Below are 21,308 nucleotides of genomic sequence, written 5' to 3'. Positions count from 1 at the left end.
TTAGTTCCCAATGTTCTGGAACCGAATGTCTTCCGTTTCGGTTGCACTTTCGGTTGCCTCATCGAGCAGGTACGACAGACAATGGAAAAAAAAAAAAAGAAGAAGGAACTTGATCTTTTACTTTCGGTTGTAGAAAGCAGCCAGCCTCGTCCTCGAAACCAAAGGTGAGTTTGCAGCCACGACGCCGTATGCCGTATTGCCGTGACACGTAAGGTGAAGAGGTCATTGTCTGACCTAGACTCAGCATCATACTAAAAATTCACTTGTTGAACATTGGCGACCCTGGAAGACTCCACCCCCGAGGCTAGCGGGGGCCACCCTGGCTTGCTGCGACCACTTGGCAGCCCATATCAGCAAGGAGCTCTTCGCGACTTGCATGCTTGAGTCGCTGACGTAGTACGGGAATCCGTTCTTCCTGCAAACGAAAGTCTTGCACTGCCCAGGATTCCGCTTCTGGGCACAAGCCGGCTATTTGGCATTTGTATCGTCTGCCAGCCACATCATCTCCCAAAAGGCCAACATTACTACTGTCTCGTAGCGTCAATTTCTTGATGGCCATCACAGCTCACATTCACTCAAGCTTTTCCTTTCCGCCGCTGTCATTTTCTGTAGTTCAATTGCGCTGACGTAGCAGCTAGCTACCTTGCCTTAGCTAGCTAGCGTGGTGATAGTTCACAGTTCGACGCAAGCGCCGCATGCACCCGTCAAAGTCTGCTTAAACTCCTCCGCCAGCCGCGAACATTGGGCGCGTGCATCTTTGCCACGAACTGGGACTCGCGAGAGCTTTTCAATTAAATCCTGTACAAAGTGACCAATCGACTTCTGTCATCCACCACCGAAAGGAATACGTGAGCCGGGCCCCCGACGGCATCGCCTCCTGCGGCAAAGATGGCCACCGAGAAGGAAGCCAGTGAGCTGAAGCAGCAGGGCGCCGTTGAGGCTGCCCAGGACCCCGAAAGCTTGGTGACTGCTGAGGACGCCGAGAAGTTGATAGTGGAAGAGAGCAAGAACGCCGGCGTTGCCGCTTTTTCGTTCGACCCCGACGCGAGCATCCAAGAGAAAAAGGAACAGATCAAGGCCGCGACGGTAGGAGAAACACACACACACACACACACACACACACACACACACACACACACCCTTCCGTGGGTTTACTATCAGTCGTTAAAGGTGGCGAAGCGCTGACTCGGTCGTCAACAGAAGCTACCAGAGGGGATACCCCACCGCAAGAAGGGCGTTGCGATAGCTACAGACATTGACGATGGCAGCAAGCCCGAGTACGATCTTCCTTCGCCGTCCAAAGCTGGCGTTGTCGACCAGGAGCAAAATGGCTATGTGGATGCGGATGGAGAGCCTGCAGAAGAAGAAGAAGAAGAAGTGATGGGTCCCAAGACAGGATGGGCACCCAGGATTGGCTGGCCTACGGAAGCCATCCAGGAAGCCCAGAGCTTACTTGATCACTCGACATGGCTGGAAGGTCATCTCCCTGACCATCTTTACGGAGGTATGTTCCTAGATACCTATAGTATCTCGTTGACATCTTCTCTAACAGCAGTCCTCAGACTGGTATCACAATGTCGCAATTATCGTATTTGCCTCCCTTTCATCGTGGCTCGTTGCAGTACTAGGAGGAGGCCTGGGTTGGGTCTTTATCTTGCTAGCTGTTTGCTCTACATACTACCGAACCTCGATACGTCGAGTGCGTCGTAACTTCAGGGATGATATCACTCGTGAGATGACACTGAAGCGCCTGGACACCGAGACCGAGTCCCTCGAATGGATCAACTCATTCCTGGTCAAGTTTTGGCCTATTTACCAACCAGTTTTGGCTGCTACTGTCATCAACTCCGTCGACCAGGTGCTGAGCGGCGCAACCCCGGCTTTCCTTGACAGCCTCAAGCTCAAAACTTTCACACTTGGGTCCAAACCACCGCGCATGGAGCACGTGAAGACCTACCCAAAAGCCGAGGATGATATTGTCATCATGGACTGGAAATTCAGCTTCACGCCCAATGACATTGCGGACTTGACTGCCCGTCAAATCAGAAACAAGATCAATCCAAAGGTTGTGTTGGAGATCAGGGTGGGCAAGGCCATGATCAGCAAAGGTCTCGATGTAATTGTCGAAGACATGGCCTTCTCTGGTATCATGAGGCTCAAAATCAAGCTTCAAATCCCATTCCCCCACGTGGAAAAGATTGAGATGTGCTTCCTCGACAAGCCTACCATTGACTACGTCTGCAAGCCACTAGGTGGCGAGACCTTTGGCTTCGACATCAACTTCATCCCCGGACTCGAGAAGTTTATCCTTGAGCAGATCCACGGCAACCTGGCGCCAATGATGTATGCCCCCAACGTCTTCCCTATCGAGGTTGCGAAGATGCTTGCTGGCTCGCCCGTCGACCAAGCAATTGGTGTGGTCGCCATTACCCTGCATGGCGCACAGGGTCTGAAGAACCCAGACAACTTTTCTGGTACGACGGATCCCTATGCAGTTGTGACGCTAAACAGGAGGCAGCCATTGGCCCAAACCAAAGTCATCAGGGACACGGCCAACCCGAGATGGAATGAGACACACTATGTTATCATCACCTCGTTCAACGATACCCTTGACATTCAGCTGTTTGACTACAATGATTTCAGAAAGGACAAGGAGCTTGGTGTTGCATCATTCCAGCTGGAGCACCTCGAAGAGATTACCGACCATGAGAACGAGCGGATCGAGGTTATCTCCGACGGCAAGGCCAGGGGTGTACTTTCTTGCGATGTAAGATTCTTTCCGGTTCTCGGCCCCACCAAAACAGAGGATGGCAGGGAGGAGCCTCCCCCGCAGACAAACACGGGTATTCTTCGCTTCACAGTCGAACAGGCAAAGGATCTCGATGGTACCAAGAGTCTTGTGGGCTTGTTAAACCCATATGCTGTCCTTCTGCTCAACGGCAAGGAAGTTCATTCTACCAAGAAGCTCAAACGCACAAACAATCCTATATGGGACAACGGCTCCAAGGAGATTCTCATTACAGATCGGAAAAGTGCCAAGCTTGGTGTGGTTATCAAAGATGACCGAGACCTCGCAGGGGACCAAATTATTGGCACATATCAGATCAAGTTGGAGGACATGTTGGATCTTATGGAGAAGGGCAAGGACTGGTACGACCTGGCTGGCGTCAAGACTGGTCGTGTCAAGATGCAGGCCAAATGGAAGCCCGTGTCAATCTCAGGTGTTATGAGTACCGGCGGCTACCAAACACCAATAGGTGTCATGAGATTCCACTTCAAGAAGGCGACTGACTTGCGCAACTTTGAGACTGTGGGCAAGTCTGATCCTTACACTCGTGTCGTCGTTTCAGGTATCGAAAAGGCTCGTACTGTCACTTTCAAGAACGACCTCAACCCAGAGTGGGACGAGGTTCTGTACGTTCCAGTACATTCGGCACGTGATAAGATACAACTGGAGGTTATGGATGCTGAGAAGATGGGTAAGGATCGCAGCCTTGGTTTAACCGAGGTTTTTGCTGGCAATTTCATCTCTCAGGATGAGACTGGCGAGTATCTTGTCCACGACAAGAAGGAGCTAGTAGAGGCAGGTCTGCGCCTTCACGGCAAGGGTATTGCCAAGGGCGTGCTGCATCACACCATTGCTTTCTATCCTTGCCTGAATGTGGCCGATCCGGACGAAGACAGTGACGGGGAGGAACCCAAGGTTGTTCGAGATTCGCTCGACGTACCTCGTCCGACGGAACCGGGTAGGATTACATCCTTGGACGAAGATCACGAGAAGCAGCCAATAACACCAAAGACTCCGCAATTCCCGCTGTCGCCAACGATGCCCAAATCGCCAACATCGCCGAGAACACCAAGAAAATCACGAGACGAGCAGACACCTCCCAAAGTTCGGCTGTCACCCCAGGAGCTTCTCAAGTACGAGTCGGGTCTGCTCATCTTCAAACTGATAGAGGCCGATTTGTCCAAGAGCAACAGCCACGTTGATCTTTATGTTGACGACATGGCATTTCCCTCATATATATCTTCGCTCACTCGCAGCAAACATCATAAGTTTGATGAAATTGGGGATTGCTTTATCCGAGAGTTGGACTTTTCCAAACTGACTATCAAGGTCAGGGAAAAGGTGGACAAGATGAGTGAACGCCAAAAGTCTGATGAGGTCCTTGCTAAACTCAAGGGCAGCACTATCGAGACCCTCAAGCAATGCCTGGTGAGTGCTCTAAACATTATGGTCGAGATATCCAAATGCGAATACTGTTTACTAACCACAGAACTGCTCAGAACAACCCAACAACACTGAAAATGAAGGACGATGACGGCAAGCCATGCTCCATCAAAGTTAGCTTGAAGTACCTACCAGTCAAGATGAAGCTCGATCCCAGCGAGAGCATAAACAACATGGGCACTCTCCGCGTCGATGTCCTTGATGCCCACGATTTGCCTTCTGCTGACTCTAACGGCAAGAGTGACCCTTACTGCAAATTTGAGCTCAATGGGCAGGATGTGTTCAAGACGAAGACGGTGAAAAAGACACTCAATCCTACATGGAACGAGTTCTTTGAACTTCCAATACCTTCTAGGACGGCTGCCAAATTCAAGGCAACAGTATGGGACTGGGATTTTGCAGATAAGCCAGATTTCCTTGGCCAGACTGACATAAACCTGCAGCAGCTGGAGCCTTTTATGGCTCAAGAGTTCACATACCGCCTGGAAGGAAAATCAGGAACCTTGCGGCTACGACTTCTCTTCCGCCCTGATTACGTTACGCGTACCCGGCAGGGCACCTCAACTTTTGGTACTTTTGGCGCTCCAGCACGCATCGTTACTGGCGTTGCAGGTGTTCCAATCAAGGGAGGCGCGGCGGTGGCAGGCGTTGTGGGCCATGGCGTTGGCAAGGGAGCGACTTTTATCAAGGGCCGCTTCACACGCAAGAAGACCGAGAGCAGTATTCCCGAAGTTCCCGCTATCACCATGAATGGAGAAGACGCGCCGCCGGTGCCACCTGTGCCAGGACTGGGCCTCAAACGATCTACCGGTCTCACCCTGGACAGCGAACCAAGTGTAACGCCACCAGGGCCTGCCAACGGCGCGCCCAACGGCGGTCATAGCAGGTCTAGGAGCATCGGCGCCAACTCGGTACACAGCATGGCGCCAAGTAGCCCAGGAGCGGGCACCGCGACTTTCACTGTCGTGTCCGCCAGTGGTTTCCCGCCGTCGGCCGACACCTATGTTGCTGTGTGCCAAGTTGGAACCAAGACCAAGACCATTGGCAAAACCAAGGACCGCAGACCCTCCGCTTCGAATGGCATCATCACCTATGACGAGACGTTCAAGACGACCTGCACACCCGACACCCAATTTCAGATCCAAGTCAAGGAGAAACACACGTTTAAGAGTGACGACGATCTCGGCGAAGCTCTTTTCTTTGTCGATGAGAGTGGATCAAACGCTGACAAGGAAGTCAAGGTCGGTACCGGTAGTGTCACCATCCGAAGCACCTTCGTGTCCAACGATGCGGCAAATGGTCTAGTGCCGGAAAGTCCCAACCGATCTTCGACGATACGGCGTAGCTTCCTGGGTAAACGTATTGAACCACGCAATGCCCCGCCAAGCCGTGATGGCACGCAGTAAATGGCGCGTCACGCTTTGATTGAGAAGATGCACCACTATAGCGTCTGTCTCTTTGCATGGCTTGATTGGCTTCGATACCTGGCCAACATCCTCCTCTTATCTGCTAGCTGCAGATGAATAAGGAATCATCGCTTGGATTTTTTTTTCAGTCGTGTATTGTCTCTTTGGGTACAACATATAACATGCTAGTTAAAAACAAACTACCGACAGGCAGCCGACGCGCAGGATCACCAAAAATTTTCCTATGTCTATCATGGTCAACCCACACGGGTAGCTATTTTTCTTTTTTTTTTTAACTGCCAGAACAAAACCTTGGGTTTTCCCGAGTTAGTACTTTCAGGGCAATGACCCTATCCAACCTAATTTTCTTTCCTCTTGGAAAAAAAAAAGTCCTTTTGTTAGCATTATTGATAGCTGTTAGTTTTAGCCACTGAATTAAATGAGGAGTAATGAGTTATGAACTCGGGCAGGTCTCACATCGCACAACGCTAATAGTGACATTTTTTTTTTTTTTTTGTGGTTCGGAAGTCTTTACTCTCTCTACTAAAGAAAAGAAAATGACCATTCAAAAAAGGGGGGTATTGGGGTATCTATCATTATTATCAAGCCACCAGAAACATCGTCGTGGAACAAGCTTGACTTTGATAAAAGAAGTAAAATAGAGAAGCGAGAGAAAGACAGAAGCCAGAAGTAGATATACTCCACCGTCAAGGGCTAATCCTCGGCCAAGAGACGTTTAAACCCCTCCATTCTGTCTTTGTAATCGGCAACCTTGTCCTTCAACACCGTCCGCTCGTTCTCCAGCGCGGCGATCTTCTCCTGCAGTGCCGAAATTTGGCCATCACGCTTCGCGATACCCTCCCACGCCGCAGCCTGGCCCATTTTGGCACCTTTGGTCTTGAGCACCTCGGCATCGAGCCGGCGGCGGATGGCGGACCGGAGCGCGGGCAGATCCATGACCATAGCTGCTCCATCTGCGGAGGCATGCGGTGAGATTTGGCTATCCAGAAGCGCGAGGATCTGGTTTGTGAGCTCGTAGCTCTCGCTGTCGTCCTGCTGTTGATGACTGGAACCCAGAGTTGTCGAGGACGAGGACGTAGCCGCTCTGGAGGAGCCCAAGGGAGTATCTCTGGAAAATGGCGTCGACGTCGGTGAGCTGATGCCATTGGGCGTGCTGAGCCTCACGCGCTTGTTGCTAGAGCCGCCCTCCCCCTCTCGTGCTATCAGCAACGTATTCCGGCTCAGCGGGGTTGGCAGGCCGCCACCTAGTGCGACGCCGATGGCATGCCCCTGTCGCTGCTTGGGCGGGGTGACGGGCTGCTGGATACTGCTGGTGGCGTGATCGGCGAGGTCTGCGAGGCCCCGCACCAAGTCTGGGTCGTTGAAGCCGTCCGAGAAGTCTTCTTCGTCTTCCAGACCATCTCGTCTGCGCTTTGAAGATGGTGGTAGCGCAGAGGGGCTTTGTGTCGGGCGGCCTAGAGTATGAGAGGAGTTCTGCAATGTTGAGTTGCCACCACTCGAGTGTTCTGCTGCGGCAGCAGCGGCGGCGGCGAGGGCCTCATCACGATCAATCTCGGCGTCGGTGGAAAGGGACGCGGCGTCATCATCATCATAGTCATCGTCTGAGTTGTCAGAACCCTTCTTTGCAGTCGCCTCTAGGTTGCCGGTAAACAAGCGCTGGCGACCGACAGGACGCGTGGGTGTCTTTGGTGTGGTGGACACGATCTGCGTCTGCCGAAGACGGCGCTGCGTCGAGGACGGCGTCATGGCGGCGATTTGGGCCTCGGCCTCGGCCTCGACGACGCGGGCGTCATCGTCCCAGAGGAAGAAGTCACAGCTGGCGCGCCTGTCTTTGGAACATGTCCAAAACCTGCGTCCTTTGTTTTTGGTTTCCTTGCTCACTGTGCGGATGTCGGCTAGGATGCGGGGTATGCAGTTGCCTTTTAAAGAGACACCTATATTAGAGACGTGGATCGAGATCCTAGGTAGTTGCTTGATTTTGATTCAAGTGTGTGAACGAGGAAGATATGGATAACTTACAATACCACCTCTTTTCATTCTTGTCATAGTAACCTGTCGGCTCTGCTGGAGTAGTGCGCGTGCTCGATGAAGAACCTCCCCCTCGTCCTTGGGCGTATGAGGGAGGCTTGCGGATCCGCGAAATGAAGCGCGGCATGACGTAATTGGCGGTATTCGTTCACTGTTGCGAATGGCTCTGGGAAGGTTGCTAAGTTTGTAGCAGGTGCATAAATAACGCCAAAACTGCCTCAATTGCTTTCCAAGTAACCTCCAGAATAGAGAAGGAGATCAGGTGTCCATCCCATTGATGCGAACGGAGCCTCGCCCGCCCGTTGAAGCTGAGCTGAATGAAATGAAGTCTTGGTCGGGAAGTTTGCAGGTGGCTGGGGAAACCGACAGGCACCCTGGAACGGCTGAGCTGAGCTGCTTGCTATAGATAGACCCTGAAATCTATTCTATTCGTTTGTACCAGACCCACCTGTCCCACTATTACCCGTTGCAGTTGATCCAGTTTCCCTTTCAGTTACAATTCCTTTTCACTCACTACATGTAGACAAAAGTCCAAACTTCAATAAAAATTTCCCAACATCTCTTTACCCGCTTTTGGCCAGCTTAATCCTGCACATCAGCGGCTTCTTGTCCCAGAACGCAAAGGCCTTTTGCTGATTCCACGGCGCTGCCCCGTCGTCAGCAACCAGTTCCATGTCGAACCGGAAATACATGCAGGCCAGCATCAGCCGCATCTCGTGCATCGCCATGCTCTTTCCAAGACAGTTGCGCGGTCCAACGGTGAACGGCTGCGACGCCTCCAGCCGGTCCGAAGCGTAGCGCTCACTGTCACCGTCGTCGGCCAGATCCCGAGCCAGCCACCGCTCCGGCGCGAACGTCTCAGGGTCCGTAAAGTTGCCCGGGCTGTGGCTGCTTGCGTAGTGATGCACTGAAACTTGGGTGCCCCCGGGCACCCATTTGCCAAGGATGGTAGCGCCCGGCGATGGGACCTCACGAGGGACTCCGATCGGCAGGGGTGGGTAGATGCGAAGTACTTCTTGGATACCTGGGCTCGGCTGGCGTTAGAATCTCTAAATATTTCTCCCCCCATGTCTATCTGGAAAGTTGTGTTTGATTATCTCGATGTCTGCCTGGGGCCAGGGTAAGACTCCGGATGCTACGAGGTTGGATGACTTACACGCATTCAAGTACTTCAACGGGGCTGTCGTCTCCATTGTGATCTCCTCCTCGCTCGAGAATCGACTGCGGATCTCATTCTTGAGTCTGGAAAATTTGCTTGGGCTTGCGGTGAGGAAGTAAGTCAATGCCGTCATTGCAGTTGCTTACATACCATGAATGTCAGCAGGGAGATAAAGAGTCAAATAGAGCACCAGGGAAACCGAACCTGTTGTTTCTGATCCAGCAATCATGAAGCTCTCAGCATTGGAGTGCATCTCTTGCACGGTGAGCCGCTGGTTTTCCTTTGCCGAGAGCGCGTAGCTCCAGATGTCGACCTGAGGAGACGACCCTCTCGCAAGCCTCGCGTTGACGCGGTCAACATTGTGCTGGTGCGACTCGTACTTCAGCTGCGTCACCCACTTTGGCTCCAAAAGGTTGAAGATCTTGGACAGGAGAGGGTAATACTGGATGAACTGAACGACAGGCATGATGCGGACACCAGAGGCAAGCGACTTCATCCACTTGCTGTATTTTTGCGTCTGCAGCATACCCAGGGACTCGCCCAGCGCCAGGTCGCCCATGATGTCGAACGTGGTGAACTCGAAGAGCTCAGTCAAATTGGCCGGCTCGCCCGTCTCGGCTGCTTCATCGGCCAGGATTGAACACAAAAGATCGATCTGCTTTCGAAACAAGGGCTCTTGGCTCCGCAGTGCGCGCTCGGAGAAGGCCGGAGAGAAGGCCGCGCGGAACCTACGGTGGATATCGTGGGCAGGGACGCTGGTGATCGGGTTGATTCCTGCGCCAGCGATTAAAGATTCAGAAGCCGAGCTTGTATTGGACACCATGAGGGCGAGGATCGAAGCTAGGGGAAGAGTATGGTACTAACCATTGAAAGGTTCTACATACCACGCCTTGATGCGTGGGAATTCCTTGACCCCTTTCTCCTGCCCGTAGATGGCCTTCCACGCTGAGCCGCCCTGGTCTACGTAGCTGAGCTCATCCGGGCAGAAGCGTACCACTGGCCCGTACTTGAGGTGGAGACTGTGCATCCATTGGACTTGATCACCCCTCATGCGTGCGATACAGAAGGGTAGACGGCTCAGCGCAGCCCACCACGGACCTGGAAACTTGGCCAGAGGGTGAATAGCGAGGGTGTAGACTGCGTTGCTGACTAAACAAAGCGACAGGAATACGAGGGAGATGGTGGGCAAGCCCCAGCTCCGAAGAGTGTCGACGGTGCTACTGATGTAGTCCATTTTTGCCAATGGTGGTCCAGTTTTTGTTGCGCTGGGAGGGGGTTCTTTGGGATGTAGAGGACTCGGTACAGTTGGAATCTTGGACTGGGAGGATGGTTAAGCAGTCGTTTTGGGCCTGGAATTTATATCTCAGACTTTTGCTTGCCTATGATCAATCATTCGGCTTTTTCCCTAGAGGATAAATCCGTGGTTACGAACTTGCTCCGTTGACTTCGGGTTTATCGTTTCTCGGATGTGGTCGCCGGAGACGCCTCGACAACCCCGTCGACGGCCTTGTCTCCGGTATGTCCGGAATTAGAATCGGAATACTACAACGGTTCGTCGGCTTCGGATTAAGGGTCGGGATCTGTTGTCTGCAATGAAAATTAGGGGGGGGGAACAAAAGACCGGAGAAGAAGGATGAGAGAAATCCGGATACCTACTTGGGTAGGCGAGGCACTTTGCAGAGGATATATTCGGGCACTGATCGCACGCCTGTGATCTAGATCCGGCCCTACTTATTGTACTTTTGTAATAAAAATAAGCTAATAAGCTAACTCCCATTTCAGAGCGTATTCAGCTGGACAAATTTCAATGTGCCGGAGTAATCGCCCTGCATCTTTTCTGGGCACGCTAGACTTTTCCCTACCTAGCGATACTCCGGATGACAGCCATCATTCAAATTCTATAGGATCACACTTGGGTTTCCGGGGTAGCTACCTTATGTATGGATATCAGTCACACAGTCTTGGCATGTACCGTTAGATCCACCATGATAACAACGCATATTTGTGACACAAACAGAACACAACCTTGTAGTATCTGCAGCCTTGCTGCACTTGACCGATCGATTTGCCGACCAAAAGTCTTATTGCATGCTTCACACAATATCGCCGGGAATTTAAAAAAGGTTTGGTCTATTATCGACAGTCGGTGTAGGAATCTATGCCGGGATAGAAGTAGGGGGTATATAAGACAAAAGCCAGAGAAGGTCAAGGTATCAACACATAATAACAAGAGAAACAAAAAAAAAAAAAAAAAAAAAAAAAAAAAAAAAAAAAAAAAAAAAAAAAAAAAAAAAAAAAAAAAAAAAAAAGAAAAACAGTATTAACAAAAAAGAAAAAGAAAAAAAAGACAATCCCGAAGAAGCTGATTCTTATCAGAGTAAAAGGGGCAGAACTGAAAAGAAAGAAAAAAAATGTCGCCGCAGTCTTTCTCTCATATATTATCACATTCACAGCGCAAAACAAATCTTCATCAAACCTCGTAGTAGTAATTGTCATCCAGCCCCTCACGGCTCGGCACCTCACCCGCCCCCGGAGCGGGACCCTGATACACCGCCTCGACTCTGACGTTTAGCAGCCTGATTTTGAGCCCGTAGTCGCTGACGAGGGTGACGAGCTTGTTGGTCTCGGACGTGATGGGTTGCTGGTTGAGCAGCATCAGCAGCCCGTCGAGCCACTCGGAAGCGAGCGAGTGGTTTAGCGGGTACAGCGTCACGATCGCCTGCTCCTTGGCGTCGCCCCCGCGCGCCGCCTCCTCCGCATTGACGTAGCTGTAGATTGTAATCTTGGTGGTCGCTTTGGGCGGTGTGGTGTTGCTGTTGGCGGTGGTGTTGGGGGCGTTGGGTCCGTTGCGGAGCGTAGAAGAGCTCGAGGTGCTGCGCGCGTCCTCGCTCGGCGCCGAGACGTTGGACACCACGGAGCTGATGGTGCCCAGGTCCACCTTCTCCGTCAGGTCTTCCAGTCCCGGGTCCTGGGGCGTTTGCATGGCAAAGTCGGCGTAGTGGAGAAACCGCCTGTTGTGGGAGAGCTTGGCGAACCTCCAAGCCTTGGCCTCGTACAGCCTGCGCTTCGTCGTGTTGCTGTCTTGCCGGGTGTGCTGCGGCTGCTGTTGGTCGCGCTTAGGGATCGGGCGCGTGAACCATGAACCGTGGAGCAGACACCGGATCCGCTGCTCCTTAACGAACTGCAGCGCCTCATGCTTCAGGTCCTCCCGGACCTGGTACATGTGCTGGCCCCACTGGTCCTCAAACGAGAGCTCAAGCAGGTTCATCTGGAGCTCCCGTAGCCGGGCACAACTGAATTCCTGCAGCTCATCCTCAACCTCTAGCACATCCTTGGTTCGCGGTGCCTGGCCTACCACCTGCTCAATCAAGATTCGCACCAACTCGGCCACCTTGTCAAAGTCGTCACGCTTTGCGCCAGTAGCCTTCCACAGGCGGAAGAAGGCGTGCAATCCTGCCGTGTGCAGTCGAGACCACTGTAGCAGCAATGGCCTGAAGAGCCTGTCGTGGCTCTTACTCCCCGGCTCAAGCGTCTGGTACGCCCTCAGATCTTCACTGTCCGCCTTGTCGACCTCAAAGTGCTCGTAAAGAACCATGCTAACGGCAAAGCTGGCACGTGCAATGGGGCAACGCTCCTCCATGGGCCGGGTAGCCTGTTCGAGAAGCAACTTCTGGAAGCCCTCCTCGTTCTTGCGCACATAGTCTGTCAAGTCCATCATGCCTAGAAATCCTGTCGACTCGAATTCGATGGCAGGACTCTCCGTCTCGAAGCCAAGACGTCGCCACTTTTCGGGATTGTGTCTCTTGCTCGTTTTTTCTGGGACCGCCGGTGGGCCGTCCGAACCGCTAGTATCGGGACCGCTGCCTGTGGCGGTGGCGTGCTGCCGATCGGGGGCGCTTGCAAGGTGCAGACCTTTGAGAGCCCTGCGGTGTTCGGGTCTCTCCAGGTCGACACGGACCTCCTTCCACCGGTGGAGCAGCGCCTTCGTAAGGGACTGAAACTCGAGCAGCGGATGTGCCAGGTCCTGCAGGGCAGAGCTCTGCATGAGGTTGAAGACGGCCTTGATCAAACCGAGGTCCTGCAGGCGCTTGATCAGCTTGGACCACTCCTCGCCCCCATTGGTGGTAGACGAAGGTGACTTGGTCGAGCTCGAGTCGTTGGACACAGCGTCGCGTATAAGGGCGTTTATCAGCGCAAGGGCATTGGCACAAAGGGCGTGATCGGCCGACTGAAGCTGCTGGATGACCAGCTCGAAGAACTGCGGGTAGACGGCGACGGCAGGCTTAAGGGCGCGGAAGCCAAAGGTACCTGGGGATCGAGTGGCGGCTCCGCGGGCGGTGGACTGACTGTGGCCGACGAGGGCGACCAGGATGCTCATGGCGCCTCGGAGGATGTTGACGAGCGGGTTGGTAACGATGAGCTCTACCACGCGCTCAACGAGATCGCCTGACGATGGGCCTTCGAATATGTCCCAGCCCATGTCGACCTCGAGCAGCCTCGTCAAGCTTTGTAGCGAGTAAGCGAGAGTGTTGCCGCCAGTGGTCATGATGAGGCGGCGCAGTATCACGAGGCCACCCGAAGATATGAAGACATCGGCGAAGGCGGGGTCGTTGATGGATGACTGCAGCTTGAAGACGGCCATCTTGCGGGCGGCATCCTCGTCGCTGGCCAGGCGCGAGAGGAGCGCCGGTATGTCGGCCTGGTCCATGGCGAACGGGATGTGTGCGGAGGGGTTGTGTGGGAGATGAGTTTCTCAATCGGCTATTCGAACGGTCTGGGAGGATGAGGAGAGTTTCGAGATCGGTATCAACGCCACCTGCCGTAGCCTAAAGCTTTCTTTTTGGGGGGTTGGTGAACCTGTTCGCCAGTTGGATGGATGCTCGATTGGATCCGATCCACATGCGTGCCAGCTCCTTGGACAGAGTCGCCGCCGAGTCCAGGGTGATTACGCCGCCAGATGGACACTCTTGGTGAGAGAAGAGAAAGAGAGAGAGAGAGAGAGAGGAAAAGATCCAATTAACTTATCATGGTCGTATAAACAAACGTCATGAAGGGAAGCTTTTCTGCAAATAATTTCTGGGGCGTTGAGGTTGCTGAAGATAAGTTAGCGGTTACTCCCGTCATAGTTTTTTCACAATCCGTTGATTTCTTAGGTGGCCAGGGACTTTTGCTGCAAGTGGAGATTACAGGTTGTGACTGGGTTCTACTGTAGTTCTAGATGAGGTCCCTCTGTGCACCCCAAGGCACCCTAGCCCACATTAGACCAGGCCCTACCCCTGGTGGTCAAGCCCCCCACGCACGCTCAAATTGAGGCGTGCAACTGTTGTGTAATTCTGAAACGATTCCGACGCCAACCAATGAAACGGGCTAGCAAGCCTGGGCCAACTAACATTCCGATGAGGTGCCTAATCACTTTATTCAGATGATGCAAGCCTGTGTGTGCATCTAGAAATTCTTTTTATTATCCAGCCTATTTTATACATTTACCATGTGCTCGGCTCTGTTGTGTGTGGTGCAGGCCATGAGAACCCCATCTTATTCATTCGCTTCTTTTAGGTCTAAATGTAAACAATCAGTCGCGCAGACCCCGACCACACAGGGTTTCTCCAGTTCCAATCTTTCACTTTGTCCGTGCAAAGACCAATTGACGAGCTATAAAGTACCTACCTTAGCTTAATCAGCCTACTGGTAATCTTACCTGACTACCTACTTTACTGTTCACTATACAGCCAAGACGGCGTATCTACCCGAGTAGGGGACCCAAAACCTAGGCACAGTATATTCATAGTATGTAGGTAAGGTATGTAGGGAATCTTGTACGTGGTAATTTTTCTTGCCCTAGTCAGCCCTGGACCACATCCATGCATGCAGTCACTGGTTGTGCTCATCCCATACTGTTCAAGTAACTTTTAAAGAGCTGCCTGCCAATCATCAGACGGGTCCAGCATTGTGCTTGCATTAAAATCCGAGACTTCAGATAGCGTTACGTGCCATCCCCATCTTCGGTATCGTGTATAGTGTGAGTCGTTCAACGGGTCTCATCTTGATCCCAATGTAATTATTAGTCTTTTACCTTTGTCTACCTTGTCTACTATTTAATGACTGCCAAAATAGTCACGTGGTTATTCAGCCAAACCTCACGTGGTGTATTACTAGGGGTAGGCTAGACTAGGCCTTAGCTAAGACATACCGTCAGCTCTGACCAGGCTGTTGAGTCGAGGGAGAAAAAAAAAGCCATGATTTTCAATCAAGCTTACGTTCAATGCCCACCCATCAAAACGCATGCAACTCAATATGAAGGACAGTACCGATTCAACAGACGGCGAGAAAAATGGTACGACTACAAAGAGGAAAGCCGTTGAAGAACCAGAACCAACCCAAGTGACAAAGAGGACCAGACCCTCTGATGATGGGTCGCCAGAGCCAGTTGCTCCACCGGCAGCCGAAGTTTGGAGGATTCCTTTCCCAGAAAAGGTACGGTACTGTACGCAGAGTGGTTGTTTTACACTTGTTGCCCACTGGCCCCAGGACCCTCCCTCCCTACTTTTGAATGCCTTACCTACCCCACTCACTCACTACCTACATACCTATACTACACTACACTGCACTGCACTGCACTGTAAATTTATACCACCACAGTAATACCGTTGTACAAACGAATTGCTCACACTTAAAATTCACAACAACAACAACAACAATAACAACAGCCTGCAGTATTGGAAGAAAGAAATCGAGAAATCGAATTTCGAGTTGTCAACAACGATGGCGCACACCACAGTTCCATCATCTTGGCAGGCCTCAAATGCCTCTTTCAGAAACAGCTTCCAAATATGCCAAAGGACTACATTGCACGTCTAGTCTATGACCGCACCCATCTATCCATTGCAATTGTCAAAATGCCTTTGGAAGTCATTGGAGGCATTACTATACGAGAGTTTCGAGCACGAGCCTTTGCCGAAATAGTCTTTTGTGCCGTGTCCTCTGATCAGCAAGTAAAGGGATACGGAGCACATATAATGGCACATCTAAAGGACTATGTCCGAGCCACATCACCCGTGATGCACTTTTTGACATATGCCGATAATTACGCCACTGGCTATTTCCAAAAGCAGGGTTTCACAAAGGAAATCAGTCTGGACAAATCCATTTGGATGGGCTATATTAAAGATTATGAAGGGGGGACGTTGATGCAATGCTCAATGCTCCCTCGGATTCGGTATCTCGAGGTCGGCCGGATGCTTCTGAAACAGAAAGAAACGGTAATGGCAAAGATTCAACTGTTGAGCAAGAGTCATTTGGTTCATCAACCACCTGAACAATGGGCCAGCACCGGCAATGTTAGCCCAATCGACCCGCTGTCTGTTCCAGCCATCAGGGCGACAGGCTGGTCTCCAGATATGGATGAGCTGTCTCGAGAACCACGCCACGGACCTCACTTCAACGAACTCCGGAGGTTCTTGTACCAGCTGCAGAACCACCAACAGGCCTGGCCATTTCTCAAACCGGTCAACAAAGACGAGATTCCCGACTATTACAAGGTTATCACGTCCCCGATGGATCTATCGACTATCGAGGAACGCTTGGAGCAGGACATGTACTCTACCCCAAAAGAGCTCGTGGAGGATGTAAAACTGATTGTCAGCAATTGTCGTCAGTATAACAACCCCACGACAATTTACCACAAGTGTGCAAACAAGTTGGAAAAGTATATGTGGACTCTGATCAAGGAGGTCCCTGAGTGGTATAGTCTGCTAGAAGAGTAATTTGTAAGTCAGGCGTCAATTGCCTGCAGGTAGGTAGGTTGGTAGGTAGGTTGGGAAAGTGATTTATGAGGCCTATTATGGTCCCGGCCTATTTTCCTATCAAAACCACGTGGACCTTGTTTACTGTCACGTTTATACTTGGCACTTTTGCTGGAATCTTCTAGGGTATGCCTTGGCGTGGTTTTTTTTTCCCCTATACTTCGTTTACGTGCTTCCTAGTTAGTCACTGGAACTTACTTAGGCTCACCGACATCGGCACTCGGGTATTAGGCTCTTGAGCACGCCCTTCGTGTCAAACGATTTATGGGACCCTACAAATTAGGTAAAATGCGGATTTTACAGTCATCAAGGGTCTTATTTGTTTTCCTATTTTGGTAATCTATTCATTTTACCTACGAATCTATATATTCTGTCATTGGTTTTTATTTTACTTGCATCTCTTTCTCTTTTCTCTGGTCCTTAATCCCCTTACCACAAAGACTGAACGCCGGTCAACATGAGCTCTACGGCCACAGAAACCATTGAACTACATGCATTGGCGGTTGCGACAGATGTTGGCCCGGGCAAGGGACTTCACTCTATCGCCGATGATTCGCCTAGGCTGATTGTAGGTGCTGGCGAGAGGAGCCGTAGAAGCACTGACGAGTCTGTTTATGTTGATGGGACTCATCCGGGACAGGGCAACGGAAAGTCATTACTTCGCATTTCGCTAGCCATCGGTCAGCCTTCGCTCGTCAATTTCGCCGTTTCTTTCACCAACGGCATCATCACCGTTGCTCTTCCCGCCATATCTCGTTCTATAAACCTTCCCCGCGAGCTGTAAGTCTAATATCACAACGGCGTCTGGCCTGTTGAATAAGTAACCGATTATGTTAACATGTATCCTATGGTTTTTGCAGCTTCCTATGGCCTTCCTCGGTCTATGGTCTCACCTCTGGTGCGGCCCTCCTCCTCGCCGGCAGTATTGCGGATCTCGTTGGGGCCAAAAGTGTTGAGTTGGTAGGTGTTGGCATCCTGGCCATCTTTGCATTAGCTAGTGGCCTTGCGCAAACCGGACAGCAACTAGTAGCCTTCAGGGCCTTGATGGGCATTGGAATGGTAGGGGAATCCCTAATATTTTCCCCTCTGTGTCCTCCTGTTCGTGTGCTGATTGATGAGTGCAACCTCCACCTCCAGGCTATGCATCTGCCGTCCTCAGTTTCTCTGGTAGCTGCTGCTGTCCCTCGCGGAAGGGCTCGCAATGTGGGATTTGCATTCCTTGGCCTGACCCAGCCTCTCGGGTTTTCTCTCGGACTCATCCTTGCAGGAGTTCTCCTGCAGAGCTCTGATGAGGGCTGGAGGAAAGCCTTCTTCACATCCGGCAGTCTGACTGCGATTGCAGCCATGGGTGGCTACTGGGTCTTGCCTAGTGTTGAGGCTGCCGCAACCGGTAGCAGCATATGGTCGAAGCTCAAAGCCGAAGTCGACTGGGTCGGAGTTGGCCTTTCCTCTGCCGGCTTGTCACTATTTGCCTACGTTCTCGCGTCAGTATCACCACCCTGCCTGTATCCAGACGGATATCTTCTAGAAAACTGACGAGATCTTTCCCTGTTGTGCCCAACAGTATGCTGAGCGCGGATCTGAGCGTGATTCGCACCGGAACAACAGCAACGCTTCTTGCTCTAAGCTTGATGCTCATCGTTTCATTCCCCTTCTGGATGTCATACAGAACGCGTCACGGCAAGGTGGCCCTAATCCCCAACTCTCTATGGCAAAATGTGAGTGGTATCTTGAAGCTCGAGCACAGTGAATCCACTTATTTTCTTTCCACAAGTATCATGGGAATCACTAACCCAGAACGGCTGGCCCGTCAATGTCAGATCCCATTTACGAGCATTTGCCTTCTTGTAACTCTATCTTGGGGTGCCCTGAACTCGATCGAGCTGTTCTCCTCGCTCTACTTCCAGGAGATCCAGCATCACTCATCGCTGACTACTTCGCTGCTCCTCCTGCCCATGATCTTGGTCGGAACTCTTGCAAACTTCTCCACGGGTGTATTCGTCGATCGACTACCCGCACGATGGTTGATTGCGATATCATCCTTGCTGACCGCGGGGACGCCTCTGATAATGGCCTTGGTTGATCCGAACCTGAATTACTGGTATTTACGTAAGTCGACTTTGGTTGCCCTGTTGCTAAAATGGACCGGGTTGCTGACGCTTTTGACAAATGGCGGTTATTTCTTTTTTTGTCTTTTTAGAATTTTGGGCACAGGTTCTCGCACCACTCAGCGCAGATATTCTATTCACCGTCGGCCTGATCGTCGTCAGCGAGTCGTTCCCGGAGCAAACTCAAGCCCTGGCTGGTGCTGTCTTCAACACTGTGGCCCAGCTCGGCCTATCCCTGGGCATGGGAGTCTGCCAGGTGGTTGCGCTGGGGGTAAGCGCCACGGGAGGCGGCGCGGGTCATGGCGGCAGCGGGAGCCAAGACGCCGGCATCCAGACAGACGTGGCCAGCCTACTCAGGGGATATCGCGCCAGCTTCTGGACCATATTTGGCTACATGATAATTTGTACGGCTGTTGCGGTCGTGGGCCTGCGTAATGTTGGCAAGGTTGGCGTCAAGCGGGACTAATCTTAGCCCCAAGGGTCAAACCAAGAGCGAGTGGCGGTCATTTACAGACATACAGTCATCTCTCCAGGAGGAAATGGGATTGTCTTGGGTCAAGATATGATCTAACAAATGCTGGTGTATGATGTATGTCTATGGACTGTTCGCCCCGCTAAGTGTAATGCTTCTAAACTGATAAAACGCAAAAAAAAGTAAAAATCTTGAAATATCCATAATACGCCCCAATCCTAACAAAATAGAATGAAAAAAGAAAAGAGAAAAAAAAATCCCAGGATCCACAACCCATCACTCATTTGCAAAAAAATCACGCAATAGACTCCTCGGCAGCCGGAAACTCGGCCCAGAAAGCATCCAGCTCATCCAAAGTCTCCTCGGCGTGGGTCATGGGAAAGTCGTGGCTCGCGGCTGGGAAGACTCGCCACCTGACCTGGGCACGTCCGCCCAGGAGAGGAAGGGCGTCCTCCTCGTACGCCTCTGGGTCGATGATCTCGTCGTCCTGACCCAGGATCACGCAGGTGGTGCCGGCCCGCCTGCTGGCCCCGACGCGGCTCCAGGCGTCGTCCTGGCCCATCAGCGGGGCCTCGCGGATGGTGCTCATGAAGGCCGGCACGAAACCCGCGTGGTTGGTCAGCATCCAGCGCACGTAGCGCATGACGCGCCGCTCGAGCCGGTCTGCGGACTCGTGGGCGTGCGCCGGCTGGGTTTCAGAGGTCGCCATGCTGACGGGGTTCGTCGCGCTGTGCGAGTGCTGGTGTTGTTGGTGCTTCGTGCCGTTGCTCTGCCGCTCGGGCTTTTCCGATACCGTTGCCGTGCTGGTGCTGGTGCTGCTGCTGCCTTCCTGACCCTTGGGCCCGTTCGCGCCCGTCAAGAGCGGCTTGGCCTCGCCCTCCTTTTGCTGCTGCTGGCGAGGCCTCTTGGCGGCGGCGCTAGCGATGGGCTTCTGCAGCTTCCACCTGGTGAGGGCGGCGAGGACGCGCTCGGGGACCAGGCCGGCGGTGAAGACGAACCTCGTGACGGCGCCGAAGCTCTCCTTGCGGATCATGCCGGCGGGGGCGAGCAGGATGAGGCTCCGGACGGCGGCGGGGAACGAGGCGGCAAAGTGGACGGCGACGCCGCCGCCGAGCGAGTAGCCGGCCAGGTCGAAGCCGCCGGTGCTTCCGTCCATCCAGGACAAGGGGGACGAGGCGAGGGCGCAGAGGGCCTGAGAGACGTACAGCCTCGCGTCGTGGGGGAGGTCGCCGACGCCGTCGGAGAACCCCCGGCCGAACAGGTCAAAGAGCATGACGCGGTGGCCGCGGGCCGCCAGCCCGTAGGCGAGCTTGGTCAGCGTCTGGCACGAGGTGGATATGCCGTGGATGAAGAGGATCTTGCGGCCGGTCGTGGGACCGAACTCGTATACTCTCATGGATCCATACTTTGTTTTGGTGAAAAAGGTTAGTTTTGTTTTTTGCGAAAAGGAGAAACTATATATGACGAGCCCAAAAAAAAATAAAAAATAAAAAAAGTTTATAATCTTTTTTTTTTTTCTTACCGGAGTCTGGACATCCCTGGCACCGGGAAAGTAATCGGGCGTATAGTCGAGATTTGCAACCTCATCCTTTGTGAGGTTCGGGATGACGGTCTTGAGTGGACCTGGAATTATCCTCGGATGCCTCGGGTACAGATATCTTCGCAGAGTGATGAATATGGCAAAGGTTGCGGTGATGGTCGTCAAGACGACGAATGAATGACTTGGCCTTTCTGGCCACAGACTGGTGGTAAAATTCATCATTCCTCTTTTTGTTGGTGGTGATTTGGTGGTTATAGTGAGAGATGTCTTCTCACTTGTACGAATCCAAGGCGAATGACGAAATAAGAAATGGGGCAAGTTTGAAGAGAGTGAATTTGGATCCGGGAAATGACGCAAATGAACAAACAAGAAGAAACGCAAAAATAACAAAAAAGAAAGAGAAAAGCAAAATATAAAGTATTTATGCCCAAATTTAAGTGTGATGCTTGTTTGTAAACAAAGACAGAAAAACAAAAAGTTCAAGAAGATGAGAAAGAAGAAAAATGTATGGTTGCTTGCTTTTTTTTTTTTTTTTTTTTTT

General features: G+C 52.1%; 7 protein-coding genes across 7 annotated transcripts; 3 read left to right on the top strand and 4 right to left on the bottom strand.

The window, feature by feature from the left end:
* Positions 1-270: 270 nt before the first annotated feature.
* Positions 271-6,098, top strand: PgNI_06357 (uncharacterized protein). The gene is made up of 4 exons (XM_031126381.1): positions 271-1,086; positions 1,201-1,504; positions 1,563-4,216; positions 4,288-6,098. Exons 1-4 carry the CDS (start codon positions 889-891, stop codon positions 5,635-5,637), a joined length of 4,506 nt encoding a protein of 1,501 aa, XP_030983008.1. The 5' UTR covers positions 271-888; the 3' UTR covers positions 5,638-6,098.
* A 33-nt stretch (positions 6,099-6,131) lies between these two features.
* Positions 6,132-7,902, bottom strand: PgNI_06356 (uncharacterized protein; the record flags this gene model as incomplete). The annotated part of the gene is made up of 2 exons (XM_031126380.1): positions 6,132-7,575; positions 7,678-7,902. Coding segments are annotated over 2 exons (1,449 nt in total), but the record flags the coding sequence as incomplete, so codon positions are not given.
* PgNI_06355 (uncharacterized protein) lies at positions 7,903-10,462 on the bottom strand. Its single transcript, XM_031126379.1, has 4 exons — positions 9,710-10,462; positions 9,050-9,619; positions 8,843-8,986; positions 7,903-8,710 (listed from the first exon to the last, which is right to left on the bottom strand). Exons 1-4 carry the CDS (start codon positions 10,077-10,079, stop codon positions 8,250-8,252), a joined length of 1,545 nt encoding a protein of 514 aa, XP_030981955.1. The 5' UTR covers positions 10,080-10,462; the 3' UTR covers positions 7,903-8,249.
* Positions 10,463-11,315: 853 nt separating this feature from the next.
* On the bottom strand, positions 11,316-13,553 carry PgNI_06354 (uncharacterized protein; the record flags this gene model as incomplete). The annotated part of the gene is made up of 1 exon (XM_031126378.1): positions 11,316-13,553. One exon carries the CDS (start codon positions 13,551-13,553, stop codon positions 11,316-11,318), a length of 2,238 nt encoding a protein of 745 aa, XP_030981956.1.
* Positions 13,554-15,117: 1,564 nt separating this feature from the next.
* Positions 15,118-17,019, top strand: PgNI_06353 (uncharacterized protein). The gene is made up of 2 exons (XM_031126377.1): positions 15,118-15,319; positions 15,553-17,019. Exons 1-2 carry the CDS (start codon positions 15,128-15,130, stop codon positions 16,606-16,608), a joined length of 1,248 nt encoding a protein of 415 aa, XP_030982777.1. The 5' UTR covers positions 15,118-15,127; the 3' UTR covers positions 16,609-17,019.
* Positions 17,020-17,104: 85 nt separating this feature from the next.
* PgNI_06352 (uncharacterized protein) lies at positions 17,105-19,221 on the top strand (the record flags this gene model as incomplete). Its single annotated transcript, XM_031126376.1, has 5 exons — positions 17,105-17,427; positions 17,508-18,131; positions 18,212-18,365; positions 18,468-18,756; positions 18,848-19,221. 5 exons carry the CDS (start codon positions 17,105-17,107, stop codon positions 19,219-19,221), a joined length of 1,764 nt encoding a protein of 587 aa, XP_030983033.1.
* Positions 19,086-21,216, bottom strand: PgNI_06351 (uncharacterized protein). Its single transcript, XM_031126375.1, has 2 exons — positions 20,750-21,216; positions 19,086-20,632 (listed from the first exon to the last, which is right to left on the bottom strand). Exons 1-2 carry the CDS (start codon positions 20,987-20,989, stop codon positions 19,523-19,525), a joined length of 1,350 nt encoding a protein of 449 aa, XP_030982931.1. The 5' UTR covers positions 20,990-21,216; the 3' UTR covers positions 19,086-19,522.
* Between the last annotated feature and the right edge of the window lie 92 nt (positions 21,217-21,308).

The sequence above is a fragment of the Pyricularia grisea genome, chromosome I (genome assembly GCF_004355905.1).
Source record: "Pyricularia grisea strain NI907 chromosome I, whole genome shotgun sequence".
In the NCBI taxonomy this organism is placed as follows: domain Eukaryota; kingdom Fungi; phylum Ascomycota; class Sordariomycetes; order Magnaporthales; family Pyriculariaceae; genus Pyricularia; species Pyricularia grisea.
The sequence above is the reverse complement of the archived record's forward strand: the minus strand, read 5'-3'. Positions and strand labels throughout refer to the sequence as shown.